The sequence below is a fragment of the Staurois parvus genome, unplaced genomic scaffold, assembly GCF_062004578.1.
Source record: "Staurois parvus isolate SC_StPar_1 unplaced genomic scaffold, SC_StPar_1.0 ptg000262l, whole genome shotgun sequence".
NCBI lineage: Eukaryota > Metazoa > Chordata > Amphibia > Anura > Ranidae > Staurois > Staurois parvus.
In genome coordinates this window covers 6,244,193-6,269,411 of record NW_028318058.1, presented here as the reverse complement: position 1 = coordinate 6,269,411, position 25,219 = coordinate 6,244,193, and the positions used below count along the sequence as shown (strand labels likewise).

Genomic DNA, 25,219 nt, shown 5'->3' with positions numbered 1-25,219 from the left:
CAGTGGACATAAAAAGTCTACACACCCGTTAAAATGTCAGGTTTCTGTGATGTAAAAAATAAAAATTACAAAAATAAATCATTTCAGAATCTTTTCCACCTTTAATGTGAACTATAAACTGTACAACTCAATTGGAAAAACAAACTTAAATCTTTAAGGAGGGGGTAAACAAACAAATAATGTGGTTGCATAAGTGTGCACACCCTCTTAACTGGGGATGTAGCGGTGTTCAGTTTTAAGCAATCGCATTCAAAAGCATGTTAAATAGGAGTCAGTACACACCTGCCATTAAAGTGCCTCTGATTAACCCCAAATAAAATTTCAGCTGTTCTGGTAGGTCTTTCCTGACATTTTCTTAGTTGCATCCTACAGCAAAAGCCATGGTCCACAGAGAGCTTCCAAAGCACTAGAGGGATCTCATTGTTAAAAAGGTATCAGTCAGGAGAAGGGTACAAAAAAAAAAAAAAAAGAATTTCCAAGGCATTAGATATACCATGGAACACAGTGAAGATAGTCATCAGCAAGGAGAAAACATGGTGCAACAGTGACATTATCAAGAACTGGACGTCCCCCCAAAATTGATGAAAAGACGAGAAGAAAACAGGTCTGGGAGGCTGCCAAGAGGCCTACAGCAACATTAAAAGAGCTGCAGGAATATCTGGCAAGTACTGGCTGTGTGCTACATGTGACAACAATCTCCCGTATTCTTCATATGTCTGGGCTATGGGGTAGAGTGGCAAGACGGAAGCCTTTTCTTATAAAGAAAAAAAACATCCAAGCCTGGCTAAATTTTGTAAAACCACATCTGAAGTCTCCCAAAAGCATGTGGGGAAATGTGTTGTGGTCTGATGAAACCAAGGTTGAACTTTTTGGCCATAATTCCAAAAGATGTTTGCGGCAAAAACACTGCACATCACCAAAAGAACACCATACCAACAGTGAAGCATGGTGGTTGCAGCATCATGCTTTGGGGCTGTTTTTCTTCAGCTGGGACTGGGGACTTAGTCCAGGTAGGAGGGAATTATGAACAGTTCCAAATACCAGTCAATATTGGCACAAAACCTTCAGGCTTCTGCTAGAAAGCTGAACATGTAGAGGAACTTCATCTTTCAGCATGGCAACAACCCAAAGCATACATCCTAATCACCAAAGGAATGGTTTCACCAGAAGAAGATTAAAGTTTTGGAATTGCCCAGCCAGAGCCCAGACCTGAATCCGAACGAAAATCTGTGGGGTGATCTGAAGAGGGCTGTGCACAGGAGATGCTCTCGCAATCTGACAGAATTGGAGTGTTTTTGCAAGGAAGAGTGGGCAAATATTGCCAAGTCAAGATGTGCCTTGCTGATAGACTCATACCAAAAAAGACTGAGTGCTGTAATAAAAACAAAAAGGTGCTTCAACAAAGTATTATTTTAACCACTTGCCCTCCTGAAGATTTACCCCCCCTTCCTCACCAGGCCATTTTTTGCGGTACGGTGCTACATTACTTTAACTGACAATTGCACAGTTGTGCAATGCTGCACGCAAATTAAATTTACATTTTTTTCCCCACAAATTGAGCTTTATTTCAGTGGTATTTGATCGCCTGAGAGTTTATTTTTTGCACTATAGAAAAAAAAAAAAAAAAAAAAAAAGACCAACAATTTTAAGAAAAAAAAAAAAAGGATATTTTTGACATTTTGCTATTAAACATGTCCAGTAAAAAATTTTTAAAAAAATCCAATTTAGTCAAAAATTTACAAAGAAATGTATTCTGCGACATGTCTGTGCTACAAAAAAAAAATCCCAATATGTGTAAATTAATTTACGTGATAGTTATAGCATTTACAAATAGCAGTATATATACAGTTGTGTTCAAAATAATAGCAGTCAGACATCACTAACCTGATCAATCACTGTTTTTGGTAGAAATGATATTTCTACATGGCAAATAATTTACTAACAGGTGTAGTAGAATAATAGAAATCCAACAGACCCAACAGTCATGACATGCATGCTGCTGATTCTGTGTAATTGAATCACTAATTGAAAGGGGCATATTCAAAATAATAGCAGTGTGGAGTTCTATTAGTGAGGTCATTCATTTGAAAAACAGGTGGCAATTATTGCCCTTATATAAGGAAGGAAGGCAGCAAATGTTGTACATGCTGGTTACAATGCATTTCTCTCTGAAATTCTGAGGAAAATGGGTTGTTCCAGACATTGTTTAAAAGAACAGCATATCTTGATTAAAAAGTTGATTGGAGAGGGGAAAACATATAAAGAAGTGCAGAAAATGATAGGCTGCTCAGCTAAAAATGATAGCAAATGCTTTAAAATGGCAACCAAAACCTGAAAGACGTGGAAGAAAGCGAAAAACTACCATTCGAATGGATAGAAGAATAGTCAAAATGGCAAGGACTCAGCCAACAATCAGCTCTAGGAAGATCAAAGGTCTAAAGTTACCTGTGAGTACTGTTACAAATAGAAGATTTGTGAAGCCAAGCTATCTGCAAGAAGCCCCCGCAAAGTCCCACCGATGAAAAAAAGACACGTGCTGAAGAGGTTACAATTTGCCAAAGAGCACATTGACTGGCCTAAAGAGAAATGGCGCAACATTTTGTGGACTGATGAAAGTAAGATTGTTCTTTTTGGGTCTAGTGGCCGGAGACAGTTTGTCAGACGACCACCAAACACTGAATTCAAGCCACAGTACACTGTGAAGACAGTGAAGCATGGTTGCGCAAGCATCATGATATGGGGATGTTTCTCATACTACAGTGTTGGGCCTATTTATCGCATACCAGCGATCATGGATCAGTTTGAATACATCAGAATACTTGAAGAGGTCATGCTGCCTTACGCTGAAGATGAAATGCCCTTGAAATGGGTGTTCCAACAAGACAACGACCCCAAACACACCAGTAAACGTGCAACATCTTGGTTCCAGACCAACAAGACTGACGTTATGGAGTGGCCAGCCCAATCCCCGGATCTTAATCCAATAGAAAACTTGTGGGGTGACATAAAAAAATGCAGTTTCTGAGGCAAAACCAAGAAATAGAGAAGAACTGTGGAATGTAGTCCAATCATCCTGGGCTGGAATACCTGTTCACAGGTGCCAGAAGTTGGTTGACTCCATGCAACACAGATGTACAGCAGTTCTCAGAAACAGTGCATATACAACTAAATATTAATTGATTCAAAGGAAAGCAAAATCTTCAAACATTTTTCAGTTTATATAGTGAATGTTTGAGTTTGCAAAGAAGAATACAAACACTGCTATTTTTTTGAACAGTCTAATATTCACTTTTCTTCAATTTTTTTTGGAGGAGAGGAGCAACACAAATTTGATATATTTTTCTTAATGTTTTGATTTGGAATAGAATGTGTAGTGTTCCCAATGCATTTGTGTGTATGGAAATAAAAGCTATTAGAAGGATTTTGAGCTTTATTCACTTTTTTCAGCACACTGCTATTATTTTGAACACAACTGTACACTGGGATTTTTTTTTTCATTTTTACTAGTAATGGTGGCAATCAGCGACTTATAGCGGGACTGCGGTGGACATTGACACTGGGGGGAACTGACTTGGTGTCACTGACATCCCCCGTGACACTAATACAGTGGTCAGCGCAAAAAAAAAAAGCACCGACACTGTACTAATTAATGGCACTGGGCAGGAAGGGGTTAACATGGGGGGCGATCAAAGGCAGCGCAGGTAGGGCTCACGCGTGCCCCCTACCTGGTAATGCAGAATCACGTATTCACGTACATGATTCTGCACACCTGTGCCACCCTGTAGAAGTATTTCTGCTATAGGGCGGACTGGAAGCGGTTAAGGGTGTGCACACTTATGCAACCATATTTTAGTTTTTTTAGGTTTACTTCCCTCTACCTAAAAGATTTCAGTTTGTTGTTCAGTTTATAGGTTACATTAAAAAGGTGGAAAAAGTTCTGAAATGATTTATCTTTGTCTCATTTTAACAGAGGTGTGTAGACTTTTTATATTGTGTGTGTATTATTTTTTTTTTTTTGCACAAACACAGTCTAATATGCAAAACATTATCCTATGCAATAGGTAACATTAACATACAGATTTACAGAGCACCTGTACCCAGAGCATGCATGCGTATGCATTTACATATGAACAAACAGGGAAAATTTTTTATATATATATATCTCAAAACAATCTCTTATTCATCTCTATCTATAAACATTCTAAAGCAATTATTTTCAAAGTTCACAACTCAGGCGTTTAACAAACAGCTGGTATATCTAAACAGTTAGAAATCAACTTAAAACAGGACTTCAGAGGTTTGAGAATGAGCTGCTTCACAATACATTAGCTAAAAAAAAAAAAAAAAGTGGATGACAGTTGCTTTAAAGCATCTCTACTAATTAAGAATATACAGTATAAATAGTTTAATGCTCACAGCTTGGGTACAGGTGCACTTTAAAGCCAGCCATACATGGATTGAAATTAGGCCAGTGAAGCAGGAACCAGCAGAATTTTGATCCACGTATGGACTAGCTGGTTGTGTACAAGTCAACCTATCAATCAACATCTGTACATCCAGCCTGTTGGCTATTATTATTATACAGGATTTATATAGTGCCAATAGTTTGCACAGCACTTTACAATATAAGGGAGACAGTACAATTTCAATACATTTCAGTATAGAAGGAATATGAGGGCCCTGCTCCTGGAGCTTACAATCTAAAGGAAGGGAGAGGTGATACAAAAAGGTGATAGCTGCAGGGAATTATCTGGTGGAGGTGATTCAAGTACAGTTCCTAGGCGGAGGCGGGGTAGGCTTCCCTGAATAAGTGAGTTTTCAAAGATCGTCTAAAGGCAGACAGGGTGGGGGCTGACCGGACATGCTGTGGTAGGCAGTTCCAGAGGATGGGAGAGGCTCTCGAGAAGTCCTGGAGGCAAGCATGGGAGGTTTCTACAGGTAGAAGTTTGCTGATTGGAGGCATGGGAGGTAGGAGGCAGGGAGAGTGTGAAGCTGATAAAGTTGTGATCAGAGAGAGGAAAGGGGGTGTTAGAGAGGTTACAGGGAGTGCATAGGTGGGAGAATACAAGGTTGAGGGTGTTGCCGTTAGAGTGTGTGGAGGATTGTGTCCATTGTGTTAGGTTAAAGGAGGAAGTTAGGTTGAGTAGTTGAGAAGTGGCTGAGATGTGAACATTGACTGGGATGTTAAAGTCACCAAGGTTGATGGCAGACACCTCAGAGGATAGAAAGTATGTTATTCATGCCGAATAGTCATCAAGAAAAGTGTGAAACTGGGCCCGGTAGATGACTGCGATCCTCAGACAAACAGGAGAAAAGAGACGAATACAAAGCACTTCAAAAGACCAGAGGGACAAAGACGGAGGGGCAGGAAGAACCTGGAACATGCTTTGTGGGGAAGGAAGTCCAACTCCGCCCTCTATTTGTCCACTGGGTCTGGGTGAGTGAGTCTAGAGGAGGCCACAATGGGAGAGTGCAGCTGAGTGACAGAGTCGGAATCCTTGAGCCAGGTTTCAGTAAAAGCAAGTCGGTTGAGGGAGTGGGAGAGGTCATTGATAGTAGAAAGTTTGTTAAAGGCTGAGCGGGTATTTGTGAAGGCACATAAGAGGGAGGGTGTGGCGCATGAAAGCAGGGGAATTGAGATAAGAGTGAGGGTTGCGGCTGAGGCCAGAGCGGAGAGGATGCTACTTCTGTGGGTTGGAGTTTGATGGTGGGGGGCCAGGGTTTGGGGCGATGTCTCCAGAAGTTAGTAGGAATAGGAGGGTGAGGGAGGTGAGGTGGGAAGGGGATTTATATGAGGGCAAATACCACAGTGATTTTGTAGTGGTAACATTATGTGGACCAAGAGAGAGCAGGAGATAAGTGCAATGATATTGAGAGGGCAGAAGTGAGGGTGATATGTACAGGTTGTGGGGTGGGGAGAAGGGGTAAAGAAGAGAGAGTTTGAGAAGAGAGGGCATTATAGCAACAAAGAGTTAACAAGAGTATGCTGGAGAGAGGAGAAATAAAGGAAGGCTGAGGGAAAGAGGTAAGAGAGGAAGGAGCACTTGCAGACTACTTGGGTTGGAGCACTGTTTGTACTTGTCTTAGTCAAAGAGCTGTGCACTTAGTGTCATAATGACACTTTGCGCAAGGATTGCCAGCCTGTCCCCTCACCAGCCGTCCCAAGGACTGTACTGAATTTATACTTGGATGGGTGGGGGGGTTTAGACAATAGTTCAATTAAAAGCTAATAAAATGAAACATGGTGGTGTTCTGCCCTTAATAAATTGCAAGCAGGATGGACACAAGATAAGGCAAGGTGTTTGATCTCAGCTAAGGCACTATGAGGCCAAGTTCACTTAATACAGGCAAGTATAACTGGCTATAACTGACAATATTATTCATTGTATTATATAGCAGGATTGATTTCCCCCATCCACAGCGTGTGGACGAGGTGAATGGATTTTTTTTTATTCATTCAACCCACTAGTTCAGCAGCATGTGCAAAGACAGGTGGGTATCAATGGTCTGCTTTATTTAGCTCTGTAATTACAGTCACTTTTATATATTGAGCAATATGAAAAAGGGTTATTTTCAATGGGCAGACACATAGATCTTTTTAGATTTCTATTTTATTCACCATCCACACAGTATACTCCCCCTACCAGGTGCAGATCTGGTTAGCTTTGTTTAATCTGTTCTTTCAGTCAGAAACCCACAAAGCACATTTTTTATGTTTTATATAAGACAAGATTGACCCTAAACAATGGCATCCAGCCCCAGTTGCTTCTCTATTAGCACATACTCTTTGTAAAATAAAGTCTTCAATAATAATTATATACTGATAAATAACTCATTTATTTTACCTGTATACATGTAATCAGAATATTTGTCATTAGGATATTCCTGCTTTCTCAGTACTGGCTGCACAACGCAAGAATTCTGCATGATCACAGGAACATGCAATTATCTTATGCTCATCAGAGAGAGCGATGGGTAGAACCCTTGTACTTTATCATAAGAATCTGTAAAGAGTCACAGTAAAGTATGGTTACAGAGCCCCGAAATGTCAAATTGAGTGCACAAAAAAGTTCTACTTCTGTTGATATAGGTTTGTGGCTGTCTCAACCTCTCTTTAGTATTTACTGAACTCTGCATGCACAGAGATCATCTAAAATGCCCGAGTAACAAAATCTTGCTATTCTAAGTGTCCAAGCTCACTAGCATTTTTTTTTTTAAGCTCCTAGAAACTATTGAGCATTTTTGTAGCTCTTAAAAGCTAATCGTGTTATCCTATGTTTCCATGCACACTATTTTATGCTAGAAGCGTTTTCCAAGCTTCAGGGTTTAGAAGCAGGGAAAGGGGAAAAAAAAAAGTTTTTGCAGAGTTTTTGGGAGTGTTTTCCCAGCAGGAAGAAAATGCTAAATTCTCCTAAACGCTACAAAAAAGCTCCTAAAACCTTTTTTCAAGCATTTTTTTTTCCTTCATGAACTGTAAAAACACTAATAAAATGCTAATGCTCCTAAAACACTACTAAAACGCTATTACAAACCAGTACAAAAACACTATTATCAGCATTTTTCCATATAGTGTTTTTTTCTAGCTGTTTTTACTTTATAAAAACGCTAGTGTGCATGGATCCCAAGTTGGCATCCTTCATAGAGTGATTGTTTTTTTTTTTTAAGTGAGTCTGTTAGGGGAAAAAAAACAGAAAAATTTAAACATTATTGCTGCCTGCATATACAGGCAGTCCCTGGGTTACGAACAAGGTTCTATTGGTTTGCTCTTAAGTTGAATTTGTATGTAAGCTGGAACAGGTATATTTTTAAGTGCAACTCAAGCCAAAAATTTATTTTTAGGTTTTGTATAGTGAATATTTAACTGGCTATGCAGTGATGTGGTATAGCTGACAGGTCCGTAATACAGTAGGTGGCAGCATAGGGTGAGGAGCAAGGTGGCCGCCTGACGGTTTCTGGAACCAGCGTGACCACACGCTACCTCTGTTCTTAAGTATAAGTCGTATGTAAGTTGGATGCTTGCAACTTGGGGACTGCCTGTACTGCACTTTCAGCAGCCTGAAAGTTCTCCTCACTACACACTAATCCCAAACCAAGCTGGTCTGCAGATTACCATACTTCATGGTTTTATCCAAGCTTGCTCGCCCAGTCTTGCCTCTCCTACATTCCTTTTGGTCAGTGAGTTAACCCATCACAGCAATAGACCATCAGAAATGTGTAGAAGGTGACAGAGCTTCAGAGGCTACATATCAAAATAGCCCAAGGTTTGGGAAAAGTAATGAGAATCTGCATGCTGTTGAAGGCACAACTGTTTTTATTTTTTTTCTCTGGCAGATTCACTTAACATTAATTGGACTGTTTAAATAGAAGACCGTAACAGCTTCCTTACCAAGGAAAATGAAAACAGCAATATCTCTAAATATCAAACGTCTAAAGCAGGCATGTCCAAAGTCCGGCCCGCGGGCCATTTACGGCCCGAGGGTCGGTTTAATACGGCCCTCCATGTCAGTGTGTCAGTGTGTCTTATGGAGCGAATATGGAGCGGCCGGTCCGGTATTTCCACCGCGGCCGTGTCAGAATACCGGGCCGGCCGCTCAGCTCTGCAGCGGGACCTTACCTGTTCCTCTATCCAGCGGCGCGCTGTCTTCCCGGCTTCTGTAGTGTGGGCGCTGGGCATGACAGCCGGGTGCCAAGTGCGCATGCGCAAGAAGCGGTGCTTTTTGTGAATGGTAAGGCGGTACCTGGGACACATGACAGATCCCAGAAGCCGCCGGACCAATCACAAAGCGCAAGTGCTTCTCGCTCATGCGCACTGGGCACCCGGCTGTCATGCCGAGCGCCATTACAGAAGCCGGGAAGACAGCGCGCGGCTGGATCGACGAACAGGTAAGATCAAAGAACAACTGCAGAAGTAAGAGCGGGTACCTGTCAAATTCAGGTACCCGCTCCCCACCTCCCCAAAGGTCAGCAGTCATCTGTACTGTCCGCAGTCTCTGGTCATCCCTGTGCTGTCCGCAGTCTCTGGTCATCCCTGTGCTGTCCGCAGTCTCTGGTCATCCCTGTGCTGTCCGCAGTCTCTGGTCATCCCTGTGCTGTCCGCAGTCTCTGGTCATCCCTGTGCTGTCCGCAGTCTCTGGTCATCTCCTGTACTGTGTCTGCAGTCCATTAGTTCAGAATTTTTTTTTCCCCTGTTTTCTGCCTCTAAAACCTAGGTGCGTCTTATGGTCAGGTGCGTCTTATACGGCGAAAAATACGGTAACTTGGCATAAAATAATTTATTTGCATTTAATTGTAATGGTTCAAAGAATGTTTGGAAAAATGTTCGGCCCTCCACCATGTTCACTTCATCCAATCTGGCCCTCTTTGAAAAAAGTTTGGACACCCCTGGTCTAAAGAAACTGAGTACCATAAAATACATTTTAAAAGTGCAAAAAAAAAAAAAAAAAAAGCATTTCAAAAAACAAAGTTTATTTGTCTGTATTAGCATAGACAGTCAGCTACACATACATTTGACTTTCATAATTAAATACATGAATGTATAATTATAACAGGCAGGAGAGCAATAGAAAAACGTGGATGGCACATTTGGTTACTTTTCATGTAAAACTTTGAATTAAATAACTTGCTTATCCACTTTCTACTATTTCTGTAGTAATTACATACCAAATAAACTATTTACTACAATCATTTTTACCAAAGAAATTTTGGATGTACTGCTACAATACTTTACTTGGAGTACTCTGCAGCGAGGTGAGGAGGTATTGCAGTGGCAGAGTACTTTACAGTGTAAAGAGTGTTTCTAGAGCCTATGCATTGTCTCAGTATACTACCTGGTAAGCAACAAGGCTACAATATTCACAGCCACAACCGATACAGCATATCTACATTATTATTTGCTGCAGCTTCAGTGCATGTCAACTGTGCCTAATGTCTTTCAATAAAGATTTTTTTTTTTTTTTTTTAAACATGATAAAAAATTTAGAGCATATTAACACTGTTTCAAGTTGCCTCCTACTCCTCTTGCTAGCAATAGCTAGCTATGTACTGTAAACATGTGCAGAATAGGAGACTTTAAACCAAGGCATGACAGTGAGTGCTTACAATGGTCACTTAAGTGAGGTTTTCTTTAACCTGAGGGCAAGATGACTTACAAACAGAAAAAGACAGAAACAAACGCACAAATAATAAAAAGATAAAAGTACTATGCAAGAGTGTTTGTGATTTAAGAAGAACCTGTATTTTTAAGACTGTTTCTTTTGTAATGATGGCTCTGTTCCATGGAAGTATTTTATTTTTTGGAACTAAGGCTTGAATCTTGAGAGGCCGGAGTTAAGTCTGATGTCATGGTAATGCTTTAACCAGATACAACTTTTCTCCATGTTCACTAGTGAAAATGGGTGCTTTCTTGTAATGTTCCACCAGTTCATCCATGCTCTTAAATCTCCTTTGCCCAATACAATAGACACTGTCCACCATCTGTATTTTAAAGTGTTTGTTCTTCCCTGATGCCTTTAGAGAAATTGAAAAGTCACTGGGCTGTAAAACAGAAAGCACATACATTAATCAAAAACCACATTAAAAAGTGAATGCCTTCTTCTTATGCTAGAATTGTGTTATATTTACAAAGCTAATACAAATCTAAAAGTTACCCTTGAATAAATAAGATTCTTCAACTGAGGTAGAGGTTTGCAATCAGGAGGATGCCACTTACCAGAAAGGCCCGAAGGCAGTCAAATCACACATACACTTACAACTTCCCTGTAAAATCTATATCAAAGTACACCTGTCACGCCCACTAAAGTATATAAATTAACAGTACTGGTAAAGTGAGATCCCCTGGCAGGGATAATGTATGCTTTATATAGGGCCTTGATTTTCCTGACAAAAATAGGATTAAGCCATGTCTGCGCAGTGCCAAGCCTCCCACTGAAATTCCACAATACCATTCCAGAGGGACTGGAGATTACTCTCAACTTGGAAAGACCTTGAATACAGCCTCGTCATAGGATTCAGGGCTCTTAGTAGACACAAATTAAGTGATCTGAAGATAAACATCTAGTTTTCCAATAATGTTAGTTTATATATGTTGGTGAATATTACAGGCTTCCTGAAAGGCAACACATACAGTCCAGATGTATAGCGTGCATGGGTCTTTTCTTTTTAGCAGAGCCTGTGAATTCCAGGTGTCACATGTATGCAACCAATGGAAGTCTATTACGATGCAGAAACTACACGGACACAGCTGCTGGGTCCAAATGTGACAGGCGTGTGGGTATGGGTGAGCAACCCTAAACACACACAGTCTGCATTCGCGGCCACTCACCCGCATTCCTGCCAAATTGGGACAAGCAGCTGTGTCTTTGCAGCTGCGGCACCCTAACAGACTTCCACAAGCTCACGGAGGACATTACAAGGAGGCAGAAAAACAGTGAGAAACAAAATTTATGAAACATAGCTCACAGGATGTGTTTGGGTTATTTTTGCAGCATACAGATATCGCTTAGTGTCACGTTAAGAATGTGAACACTGCAAAATTGGAAGCTCACTCATCAAAGTAAAAGCTGTGAGATCAAAAATTTTCCTTATTTAAAATAATCCTTTGCCCGAACTATGGACATTAAAGTATTTAGACATTCTTAACAAGCAGTAAAAGAGCTGATAAATGCTCACTGACGCTGTAGCTACTGTAGAGTAATTCATCCTCAAAGGCCACAACAGAGACTCTGCACTGGGGTATGTCTTTTTTTTTTGTTCTTCAGCCTACAGCAACTGCTCTGTATTTATAAACATCAGGAGGCTAGTAGGCTGCTGTCAGAAAACAAGGAAATTTTGGTTTGATTTTGGTGCCTCGGTTGTGAAATTGGAAGAACAATTTCTCAGTAAAGCCTAGTGAGAGCGTTTTAAAGCTCTGACTGCTTAGTAATAATATGGTAACATTCACGGGTTCATTCACATCAGCGTACCGCATTTTACTATGCAGGATGGCGTTCATTTGGTCCCAGTGGCAAGGGGGCAGTGTCATGCACAGAGGTTTTTTTTTTTTCATTAATGTTTTTGAAGAAATCACACTGACCACTAATCTGGAGTCAAAAACGATTTTTTTTAGCTAGATTTGAAACTACAGACAACAGTGTTCCAGGATTCAAACTTTTCAGCTGAAAATCTCAAGAGAAGGGCATGGAGGAGGTAGGTGTAAATCACTTTGTATTGCTTACTTTCAGTTGACCCAGAGAACTTAAATTTGGACGATAAGTTAAATTTAAAGCAATGCAATCCAACAGGATAGCTCAGCAGGAGGGATTCCCCTATAAACACTGACTATGTAGATGAGAAAGTCACATCCTCTATAGCCTGGCTTTTTGTTTAAGGTTCATACACGGTGGCTTTCATCTTCTTTTATTACTGATTCAATTACCTAGAACAAACCTATCTGTTAGGACACCTGGTATGCAAGGTCACTCTGAGTCACTGATTCATGAAGTAGTAAAGTAAGGAAAAAAATGCTAGCTTTGGAACATCGGGGAAAAAAAAAAAAAAACACAAGTCCGCAATGATGGCTACAACACGTATGCCCTGACAGGTTTCTTTTACACTTTGCATATTCATTCCAAAAAGGTTTAAAAAACGCTTTGATATTAACAAAAAGGGATTGATCAACTAATTTTTATGAGAAGTGAATTATGAAAAGACAATTATGGCATTACTCACTGAAGATTCGCTGTCTCGAATGACAAAGTCTCCCTCCATTCCTCTTTCATTTAGGGCACATTCTGCCTGATGCCTTGTAATTCCTCCATAGTACCATGGTTTTCCAGCAAAACGTCCTGTACAGGCAGGGCCAGTGTAGCTTATTTGATGGAAATGTGAATTATTTATGGAAGGACCATCACTTAGAATTATAACATAGTTTTTGGGAACAAGGCCAATCTGCCCACTGGAATTTTTACATTTCCACCATTCCGGGTCATTCTCAGGCTTCTCAATTACTTCCATTATTTCTCCTTTTTCAAAGTTCAGTTCCTCTTCCGTTACCGAACTAAATGGGTATAGTGTCTGAACAATATGGAGAATTTTAGTGTTTTGTCCATTGCTTATTGATGCACCTTTCCTCAAACTGAGAAAACTAGGTGAATCTGCTGTAGCTTCATCAACTTCTTCCACAACATAATTTGATGGAAACCATCCAACCTGTCCATTGAGTGTTCCACGCCACCAGCCATCGCTACATTTTTCCATAACCATGACTCTAGCACCCTTCACAAGAGATAGCTCATCATCCCTTTCTGCCGTATAGGCAAATTTTACATATGCTGGAATGTTTAAGTCATAGATTCGATCAGCATTGGTACCGTTTGATGGATATTCTGCATCCGTACTAGGAGTTGGTGAAGCATCTCTAGTGCTAGTCTTTCGCTTTGTCTTACCCAGACCTGCAAAGTAATAAGAATATATGTGTTGCTTGCAGCCAAATAGTAAAGTGACAGTAATGACCCTTTAGTAAATGAAAACATCAGCACTGTACATACTGCCCAATAATGTACATGAACACAATAACTGCACTACAGAGCCTACATATTTAGTGAGCAAATATGGGTATCCTCACAAACTATACACAACTGTACTGTAAGCACAACATACACTTAATAACTTGAATCCCTGAGCACTTGATTATTAACACATTAAGAGCCTGGCCCCTCCCACTTTCAAAAGATTTAATACTGGATGTTCACTTTGATAGGCAGTCTCACTGGCCAACAGTAGGTCTTAAAAGGATGGTCAATCCAATGATCAGGCAATTCAAGCCAGCCTGGGAACTGAACTTCATAAAGGATCTGACAGTTACTGGAAGTGTCATTATGCTGCCATCATGAAGTATGTCTTGCAAAATTCCCCTCCTAAATAATTGATATTAAATATGTACATTGTAAAGCAAGAAAACCACAATACAGGACGTTGCAGTAAACTGCAAGTGAATCAGGTTAAAAATATAATTCATATGTACATTGGAGCTGAAGAAAACCTTGCATATATATTCAAAGAAGCTACACAGCTTTACTGTAAATAAAGTGAATTTGTGCTCTATCCATACAATTTTATTGCAGCTTATTGGGTGACACTGGAATTCTGTTACATTTAGGTTAGGAGAAGAGAAGGGGAATTGATACAAATGCAAGCTGTGTGAGAATGATTATTCAGGGATCGTCTAAATGCAGAGTAGGAGATAGCCATACCCCCATGGTTGGGGTAGGCAGTTCCAAAAGTTGGGACAGGCTCTGGTGAAGTTCAGGACAGGACACGAACATGAGAAGAAGCGACAAGGGAGATATAGAGCAAGTGGTCTTGGGAGGAGCAAAGTGGTCAGTCTGGTTGATATTTTGATACGTGGTTGGTGATGCAACTGGAAGCAGAGTTATGGATGGCTTTGTAAGAAGCTGTAAATATTTTACATTTTATTAATTGAGCAATAGGAAGTCAGTGGAGGGATTGGGAGAGAGGAACAGCAGACACTGAATGGTTGGTAAGGTTGAGAAGTCTGGCAGCAACACTCATGATAAACTGAAGGGGAAATAGCTGGTGTAGAGGTAGCCCAGTGAACAGGGAGTCAGGCAGGACTCTACCAGTTCTGGAACCGGAACACACAGGAACTGCAAGAAATGGTGTGAACTATGCCATTGAAAGCAATGTAACCTGCTTTCCATGCATTTTGAATGCCGAAAAAAAAAAAAAAGCACTGGAACGCACATGGTGTGAACTAGCCTTGATTGCCCATAGATGTCAACTAGTGTCATTAGTATAGTGACAGTGTACAGTATTGGCACTGATCACTGTATTAGTGTCGCTATTGATGTCAGCGTCAGTTCATGCAGATCCCGGTCCCAGCGTCAGTTAGCTCCAGATTGCCCACCACAGTAACACAGTCTCACTATAAGTTGTTGATCAATGCCATTACCAATATAGCATTATAGCTGCATAAATTCCAGTATATATACACCATAGCTTGTAGACGCTATAACTTTCATACAAACTAATATACACTTAAGTGGGATTTATTATTTATTTTTATTTTTTTTTTTACCAAAGACAAGTAGCAGAATACATTTTGGCCAAAATATACAAAGAAATTAGATTTTAGTTATTGGATATGTTTTATAATAGAATGTAGAAAATATTGCTTTTTTCACAAAAATTTTTGCTGTTTGTTTATACAATAAAAAAAAACAAAAAAACAAAAAACAACCACACAGTGGTGATCAAATACCACCAAAAGAAAGCTCTATTTGTGTGAAAAAATTACATAAAATGTCATTAAAGTACAGAGTTGCATGACAGTGCAATTGCCAGTTAAAGTAGCGCAGTGCTGAATAGCAAAAAAATGCACTGGGCTTGAAGAGGGTAGAACCTTTCCAGAGCTCAAATGGTTAAAGTGGTATTAAAGCCAAAAGCCAACACTCATTATGTTGCAGCTTACTTATTTCTTAGATGTGATGAATGTGATTTTTTTTTTAGGCTCTCCATTTTCATCTGGTGATCTAGCCAGTAAATCTGTTGCTTTTCAACAGAACAAGCTCTCTTGCAAAATTTAAAATCGGTGACATCTAACAATTCCCCACCCCCAGAATGCCAATGCTGCTGTCCAAATATATCCCGTGTTCATTTATTCAGAGTGGAGGAGGCATTCTGATACAGGAGGTATGCTACTGGCCAGATCGCCAGGTGAAAACATATTACATTTTTGGTTTGTGTTTAATATCGATTTAAAATAAACCAAAACCCCATACTAAAATAGGAGAACCTGCCAACACGAATGGGGGAGCAGACAGTCCTGATGCTTGAGGCTAAATAGAAAAAGGTCACAACCAAAAAGGAGAATGATCCACACAGAAGGGAATACAGAAATCTGGAGCAAGCGCAAAGCTAATTAACCAGAATTCAGAGGGGACAACAGATTCCCATGTAGGAAAAAAAGACCAGAGATAAATCAATGAATGAGGACAAGCCCCAGAAGAAATACTGTAGATCCCACAAGGGAAAAACCTTCAGACCCCTGACTCCCTAGGATCAAAGGATGTGAATTGTGTCCAAAGATTATCTAGCCAAACAAATCTCGCCAAGCAAGACTCATTAGGGAAAACCTGAATCAGCTAGAGCACTTTAGGGGTATGAGGTGAGCTCTGAATCTGCCACAAAACTCAGGAATTTTTCATCTCACAAAGTTATCATAATTGAAAGATTAGGACTAAAGGAAGCATCTCCACCAGGGTAGGCAGGAGATGAAAGATATACCTTAGCCTAAGGAACAACCAGATGAAACTGAGGATGAAGGTAAAACATCCTCTCTGGTATGCAACAGGTGGTTCTGGGTAACCCCAGGGGGATCCTGCTGAAGGACAAACCTGCCTATTCCAAACCTAAAGCCATAGGACTAGAAATGCTTCTGATCCCACTGCTCCAGCAAAAAGTCAGCATATGTGGAATCCGATGGATGGATTCTTAGCAGTACTGCAAATTGCCTGAATAAATTTAACCAAGGGAAAAATGTCCAAAAAATCTTCTCCAAGATGCTTAAAATCAGCCAAGGAAAGAGGGCCTAACTCCAGGTGGACCAGCCCCTGAATTCAAAAAGCATTCCTTGTTCACAACAAAGGATGCCTGCAGAAGGTGATAAGTGCGATCTGCTTGGCGACAATCCAGTCCTGAACCCTTCGCAGACAATCTTTACTTGCTATGCAGGGTCTGAAACAAAATCTGGTAGTAGTAAGTGTGAGATGCAGATGTGAGTCAGCATGGCCTTCATGGCTGCCATTACATTTGCGGTTTCCAATATATGCTTAATGTCTGCACTTCTGGATGGATCAACCTATAGAACATTTAGCTTGAGCTTCATTCAAGAGATCTCTGCTTCTATACCATTGCATCGATGGACATTACATGCATGTTTATTTCTAACCGACAATGGCTTGAAATCTCTGCAGCTGTATACATCTACACTGTGGATTCCAATTAGGGTCCGCCTATGCCTGATAGACTTTCATTCTGCTTGAATTCCTTAGAGATTATAGCACATTGGTTAAGTTTCCTACTGTATTCAATATTACACGCTATTTTGTTGATTGTAGTTTACTCAGGGGAAGTAAATTGTACTTGTTCCTTAAATCTAACCTTCTATTAAGAAACTATTAGCACTAGTGTCTCTTAATACTTCACCTTTTACAATAGGCTATCACCTCCGCACTGCAATCCGGACTGTATGATTTTATTATGGTGTTTTAACAGGTGGTTATGTAGGATTTTCAAGACTGGAAGATATATCTCTATTTTATCTGTGATCATTAATAAAGACTTGTTATATTTCATATAAGCTACTTTGCATGGCTGATTCATTACCTACTTTAGCAGTCTGTTCTTCACAGCTGCTTTGTTTTTCTTGCAGGGTCTGAAGCACACCTAGGTGTATGAACCTCTCCCTCCGTGTCTAGAAGCTACCAGGCAAGAGGAAGCAGTTACCAAGGGGCACTACATTAATGCCCATCCGAGTTGAAGCTCTCTCTTCCTTCCCCACCTCTGTCCTTCTTTCCGGGTTCTCAGGCAGCCAGTTGAATGGAGAAGCCGTGATGACTTCACTCCCAACGCATGTGCATGGGTGTCATGGCTGCAGGACAGAGCTCTGAATGGACATCAGAGCGCAGCACGTATGTGACAGTAAAGTCACCAGCTGCTACTTAAGTAAATATCTCCTAAACGGTGCACGTTTAGGAGATGTTTACACAGTGCCTACAAGCAAGCCGTATAATAAAGCCAAGCAGTGCCACCCACCTGTGCCCAGCAGTACCACCCACCTGTGCCCAGCACTGCCGCCAGTCAGTGCCACCTATCAGTGCTGCCTCATCAATGCACATCAGTGAAGGAGAAAAATTACCTGTTTGCAAAATTGTATAATAGAAAAAGAAAAACATTTTTTTTCTAAGTGTTTTGCTCTTTTTTTGTTTAAAGCGCAAAAAAAAAAAAAAAAAAAAAAAAAAACACACCCAGTGGTGATTAAATACCACCAAAAAAAAGCTCTATTTGTGTGAAGAAAAAAAAAAATAAAAGATAAAAATTCAATATGGGTACAATGTTGCATGAATGTAATTCAAAGTGCGGCAGCACTGAAAGCTGAAAATTGGCCTGGGCAGGAACAGGGTACAATTGCCCAGTAGGCAAGTGGTTAAAGCATATTTAAACCTGAACCAATTAACAAAAAAACAAAACAAAAAGGACCTTGAAGCTGCAATGTGTCTTAGATGAGGTAGCTAAATTACCGTATTTTCCGGCGTATAAGACGAATTTTTGACCCTTGAAAATCTTCTCAAAAGTCGGGGGTCGTCTTATACGCCGGTATACGGCATGCTGACGCTTTTTAGGGGGGCGGTGCGGTGCCGCCCCCGCCCCCCCCTTTCAACGGAAGTGAAACTAAGTACAGGGGTAGGCAGGGGCTTCTGTTTCTTACCTGGCTCCGGTCCCACGACGATCCGGTCCAGGAAGCACAGCTGCTCCTTCCTTCAGTTCGGCCACTGGATGTTCGTGCGGCTGCTCGGCTCCGCCTCCTCACCGGTGATTGGCCGCCAGAACTGTAGCTCGGGAAAGGCACACAGGCGGCCAATCACCAGGGAGGAGGCGGAGCCGAGCGGCCCCACGAAAATCAAGTGAAGGTAAGTGTGCCGTGCACAGGTGCTGCTGCAACCATATATGCTTGCTGCAGCAGCACCATACTGAACAGGGGTCAGCAAGTGTCAGTGGGAGGAATAGTGCCCCATCATTGGTGTCACTGATACCAATGATGGGGCATTATTCCTCCCACTGACAACGACGATGGGGCACTTCCCCCCCCCCACTGACACCAACGATGGGACACTATTCCCCCCCACTGACACCAACGATGGGACACTATTCCCCCCACTGACACCAACGATGGGGCACGATTCCTCACACTGACACCAATGATGGGGCGCTATTCCTCCCACTGACGCCAATGATGGGGTGCTATTCCTCCCACTGACGCCAATGATGGGGTGCTATTCCTCCCACTGACGCCAATGATGGGGTGCTATTCCTCCCACTGACACCAATGATGGGGTGCTATTCCTCCCACTGACACCAATGATGGGGTGCTATTCCTCCCACTGACACCAATGATGGGACGCTATTCCTCCCACTGACACCAATGATGGGGTGCTATTCCTCCCACTGACACCAATGATGGGGTGCTATTCCTCCCACTGACACCAATGATGGGACACTATTCCTCCCACTGACGCCAATGATGGGGTGCTATTCCTCCCACTGACGCCAATGATGGGGCGCTATTCCTCCCACTGACACCAATGATGGGACACTATTCCTCACACTGACACCAATGATGGGGCGCTATTTCTCCCACTGACGCCAATGATGGGGTGCTATTCCTCCCACTGACGCCAATGATGGGGTGCTATTCCTCCCACTGACGCCAATGATGGGGTGCTATTCCTCCCACTGACACCAATGATGGGGTGCTATTCCTCCCACTGACACCAATGATGGGGTGCTATTCCTCCCACTGACACCAATGATGGGACGCTATTCCTCCCACTGACACCAATGATGGGGTGCTATTCCTCCCACTGACACCAATGATGGGGTGCTATTCCTCCCACTGACACCAATGATGGGACACTATTCCTCCCACTGACACCAATGATGGGGTGCTATTCCTCCCACTGACGCCAATGATGGGGCGCTATTCCTCCCACTGACACCAATGATGGGACACTATTCCTCCCACTGACACCAATGATGGGGTGCTATTCCTCCCACTGACACCAATGACTGGGCACTATTCCTCCCACTGATACTAATGATGGGGCACTATTCCTCCCACTGATACCAATGATGGGGCACTATTCCTCCCACTGACATCAATGATGGGGCACGATTCTTCCCACTGGTGTGCATTGGAAGAGGGGTAGTCTTATACGGCGAGTATAGCCCAAACACTACATTTTAACAGGAAAAGTAGGGGGGTCGTCTTATACGCCGGAAAATACGGTAGTTTTCCTTTCTTCAGGATTTTCCCTTTATATTCACATGGTCATCCTGTGATTAACACACTTCCTCTCCCTATTTGGCTATGCCCACTCATTCAATTGATCCTTTAAGAGAGCTATGATGGTCACCCAGGCTGGACTACAACCAAGATAAGACAAATAAGATTACTAGTTTACAGAACAAAAATATAAATTTGGTTTCAGTTAATCTCACAAGTGGCAAGGACACTACATTTCTGTAACGAATAACAGGTATTTTCTGTAGTAACTGCAAATGTCCTTATCTTGAAAAATAAAACTAAAGCAGCCATCACATTTAAAGACTGATATGCTGCAATATATAATATTTTTGTTCTTGGGTTTAGTTAACAGTTAAACAATGTGAACAGTGTTATTCACATAAAACATGATGCACATTTAGGTAGACCAGGAAAGGAGTTAGAAGACAGTAGTTAAAAGACCACATGCATGTAATTAGGTTTAATAAAATGCCACCACTACAAAAAAAAAATAAAAAATCCACATATCCAAATTTTACAAGCAAAACCAAGTGAGCCTATAATAAAATTGCTGTTAACATTTTGTAATGCCTCTAATAAAATCAAGTTGATATTACTTCAACACTGGGCATGTAAGATAAGTAAACCTTGGTGACCAAGAGACTATGTAGAATATATAATAATAATAAAAAAAAAAAAAAAAAAAAGGATCATCGTTTCAGTTTTTAATGCTCGTGTTGCACAAGTCCAAATTCTATTGGAAAGTAATCCCCAAGTAAAACAAATGAGAAATGACCAAACTGTGTGCAGAGACCTAAAAAAGGATATTATAACTTTCCTAAAACAAATTTTATCTAGTAGTTGAAACCAAAAAAAGTTGATAAAGAAATTTCTTTTTAGAAATGATATTTACGCAAATTGTTACCAATAAAAAAATGCTTACCTAAGGTGTCCTTCAAGTTTTTAACCAATGATCCCTTTTTTAAACTATTTTTCCGCTCAACATAATTAGATGGGACATATCCTGTCTTATTGGATGCATTTCGCACCCTCCACCATGTTTTAGAGTCGTCCAGTAGCCATAGGCGTTCATTTTTCTTGATATCAAGTTCTTGGTCCTGTTGTGCCATATAATCCCATTTGGCAATAACAATGACCTCTTCTGTCATTTTTCATGGAGTCAAACTGTCAACAAAGCACATCAACTAATCAGTATTTTTAAGATAGCACAGAAATGCCCATCGCAGAAAAAATATTTAAATATATAAAAGCAGTGCCATTCAGTGAGCAAGCAGCGTACACTAATTAGGTCCATTATAGTTTTCTCTTCTTACAAGCTTTCATAGCTAGGTTTAAAAGTCTTGTGCAGCCTGGTTAACTCACAAGACTGTCCCTGTCATCTTCCAAAGGAAGCAAATTTGAAACCAGTTTTAAAGCAGCCCTTTACCCACTTTTTACACTTTAATAATATTAATGTCTCGAATGTCATAAATGTCACTTTTTTTCAAATACCCTTTCTTTTTCCTCCCACTTCCATCGGAACTGTGTGCAGCCTTCTGGGATATGAACATAATACATCAAAAAAGTCTGCAGCAACTCCAAGAGTGTAGAGTATGGACAGGCTGCCAATTAAGCACACCCAACCTGGGGATTAAACAGTTTAAACATTGCTACTGTATTACCAAAGTGTAAATTCCATATCATTGACTACAATACAGGAGAAAGGCAACTTATTCATACAGCATGGGTTATAGCTTTGTAGCTACAGGTGATTGGACATTGGCAAGCTTTTGAGGAAACACGCCTCTTGGGTGCCTCCCCTATACCCCTACCCCACTCCGTGAGTGCTAAGTGTATTAGCAAGCAATGCAAACTAACAAGAAGAGCTTAGGGAGCATGACCAGAGTCCTGTGCTACACTCCAAGATAAGGACTTCACACAAGTCAAATGGATCTCATCTGAATCATAAAATACAGGATACAGGCAACTTAATTATATACAATGGGACATCCCAAAGCAATGAACACAAGGGTGGACAACAACTAGGCAACAAGCCCAAAAACATAAAAAATCCAGGTTCAGAGTGCTGCTGCAAGAACCTTGTAACCGAATGCTGCATCAGCAAAAGAGTACATGCACCTGGTAAAACTTTGAAAATGATGAAAAAAAGAACAAGTGGCGGCTTTACTGAGTTGAGCAACAGAGATTTGGTGCGTGTGTGCGTGTGCGTGTGTGTAGGAGGAGGTGTTTTAGAGCATAAGCTTTTTAGGTACACTCTATTGGTTCTTACAATGTTCAGGCAATGTGGAGAGACTTCCTGTGGGTACTTGGGAGCAGGGCACAAGGATGACAGAAAAATGTCATCATTGGGATGAATGCTGAAACCATTGTTGGAGGGATGGATGGTCTAGGGCAGCGACGGCGAACCTATGGCATACGTGCCACAGCCAGCACACAGAGCCCTCTCTGTGGGCACTTGAATGGATTGCTACCCCCCCGGCTTGTCCAGTGACGTCATTGCGCCTGACACCTGGCTTCTGAGTGTTCCAGCCCTCTCTTCTGGATCCTTCAGACACACACACACACACCTGGCTTCCACACCCAGCAGTGTCACCTGAAGCACAGAGGTATCCATGAGGATTTTCTTACCCGGGTACAACTCGCCTTGTTGTTCCACATGACATTGGACTAAGGCAATACCTATATCTGTCTACAAAAATGTAAGTTGCTCTCATCCAGACTTGTAAATAGCCATATTTTGAGAACATTTACAGCCATATCCTATATGGGTGGGGTTAGTAAATTATTTTTCTTATTTTTGTGTTTTTCTAGACTCAAGTGTTGAACACCAAAAAACGAGCACAGCAAAAAAAGCAAAACAGAAAACAGAGCGTGGAAGATCAAGAGACCTGGACAGAGTCATTTGGAAAAATAAATGCACATGCAGAAATGAGGTTTCTGTCATTGAAAGCTCTGTTATTGTATTTTTCTTTTAAGGCAAAGATGTTATTTAGTTCGGACAACTGTATGAGTCGTTTTTTCTAAACTAAAACCGCAGTATTCAGGTTTAATTGCAGTGTTGCTACGATGTAATATGACATTGCCAATGTAAAGTACGAGGAAGGGCACCTGACAGGAAAGAGCTGTCAGTTCTGAGTACATCTAACAGATGTGTTATTTGGCCACCAGAAAAGCTACTTTATTGGCAAGAGATTCCAAGGAAATATCCCTGATGGATTCAAAGGGCGCTCTCTGCAAGCCAGAAAGAACCAAGTTAATGTCCCAGGGGCGCACAGGGTGCTGTAAGGGGTGGGGGAGTGGGGTTGATTAGAGAAACACCTTGATTAAAAGGTTTTTATGAGGGAAGGAAAATCTAGAGTTTTTTGGAAAATGAAGGATAAGTCCGAAACATGCCCTTTTAGGGTTCCGAGAGCTAGATGCTGGCCCAGATCTATTTGTAGGAAGGCCAGAATATGGGGTACAGAGTAATCTCTGGGGCCAGTTTGGTGTCAGAAGATTCACTGTCTAAAGTAAGACCACACACTGAACTGTGACCACAGAGTAACTAGAGCATCTCAACCCTGAGCTAGAGGATCCCTGGTTCTGAATACAAACACGGGTACTTTGTTGTTGTCTGGAGGCTAGGATATCTACATCTCGAGTTCCCCAGTTTTGGCATATCAGACTAACATAATCTCTCTGCCAATTGTCCACTCCTGGGATGTGGATCACAGAAAATCTCTGAACAGCGAGATTCTGTCCCTGAGATTGTAAGCTCCAAGGAGCAGGTCCCTCCTATCCCTCTTGTATTGAACTGCATTGTTGCTGTATTGTCTCCCGTTATATTGTAAAGTGCTGAGCAAACTGTTGGCGTTATATAAATCCTGTATAATAATGATGATGATAATAATAATAATAATAATGAGAGAATCTGGTTTGCTTCCTTCAAGACAGCTTGGCTCCTTGTGCTCCCTTGATGGCTGATATATGCCACTGTTGGTGGCATTATCTGACTGCATCCTAATCAGATTTCACTTTAGTAGGGGGGGTCCAGTGCTGGAGGGACAGTTTGACAGTTCCACTGGCATAGACAATTTTAAAGAGTCACATGTTTGCCATCTGCTTACTGGACATAATAGCTTTTATATTTTACAAAAAAAAAAGTTAGGTATTATCTTGTGTTTTTGTGCATTAAAATTAAACTTTTTTTTTTTTTTCCTAAAAAATTTGCGATTGAAAAAGCGCTGCAAAAAATATGCAACTATACCAACCATTTTATTATCCAGGGTCTCTGCTTAAAATAAAATTGTTTAGGGGTTCTAAGCAAAAGAAAGAAAAGTTTTTTTTACACATAGGAGAGGACCATCAGAATTAGCACAGCCTGGAAGGTGTTAAAGTCAAAATTCAACCAAATTTTTTTTTTTTTTTGTATTTGGAATAGAGTGGAAAAGATTTGCAGGCCTAAAAAATAAGTGGGAAAGCCTTTGTCATTGTGACAAAAGGCAAATACAACAACAACAACATTGCCAGAAATTCTAACTTTTCTCCACAATACCAAAAACGTTGTCTTATCTATTTATTAATTTAAGAAATTTAAAAAAACTTCCTGTCCTGACAAGAACTGAGGGGAAAGCTCCACATGGGGGACACAGATGGCTCTAACCCTTCCCAAGGCCATCCAAAAGTAAAGGATTTTTGACTTTTCAATAAAATCAGTTTCTTGGAGTACAGTACAGAATCCAGTCCTCCAGCACCCAAAATAAATAAATACAAATTTACAGGTCAGTCCTGAGCTGTCATCCAAGTGGGGTCAGCGTGTGGCTCGCCAAGACTCAACCAATAAACAAACAAACCTATCTGAAAGCTGCAGAAGGTGCAGCCAGGATTTTTGACAGGAGGTACGTCTTAGACAAAAAAAGCCGCCAGAGGAAAGAAGTAAGCTTCTCTCAGACAGAAGAGGTCCATCACCTAAGAATACTAACCAAAAAACAATACTAGCTGGGAGTGGGAAGGATTATATAGGAGAGAACCCTGCAGCTGTCTTTTTTCCCAGTGCCCAATTACCTGAAGGCAGCTGCACATAATTCAGAGTTAAATGCAGGATTTTGTATCCTGTACTGTAGGATTAAGAAAATTTTTTGAGTGGAGGTGGGCTTTAAC

At 41.1% G+C, this 25,219-nt stretch overlaps 1 protein-coding gene across 3 annotated transcripts in view; it reads right to left on the bottom strand.

Moving 5' to 3' along the window:
* Positions 1 to 9,448: 9,448 nt before the first annotated feature.
* NCK2 (NCK adaptor protein 2) overlaps positions 9,449 to 25,219 on the bottom strand; it is a 95,929-nt gene continuing 80,158 nt past the window's right edge. For all 3 annotated transcript variants that reach the window (XM_089681266.1, XM_089681268.1, XM_089681267.1), the window contains 3 exons: positions 21,003 to 21,244; positions 12,706 to 13,427; positions 9,449 to 10,533 (listed from right to left, as the gene is read on the bottom strand). In XM_089681266.1, the coding sequence (XP_089537392.1) occupies positions 10,339 to 10,533; positions 12,706 to 13,427; positions 21,003 to 21,228 (1,143 nt within the window). In that variant the 5' untranslated portion in view covers positions 21,229 to 21,244 and the 3' untranslated portion in view covers positions 9,449 to 10,338. The remainder of the gene's footprint in view (positions 10,534 to 12,705; positions 13,428 to 21,002; positions 21,245 to 25,219) is intronic.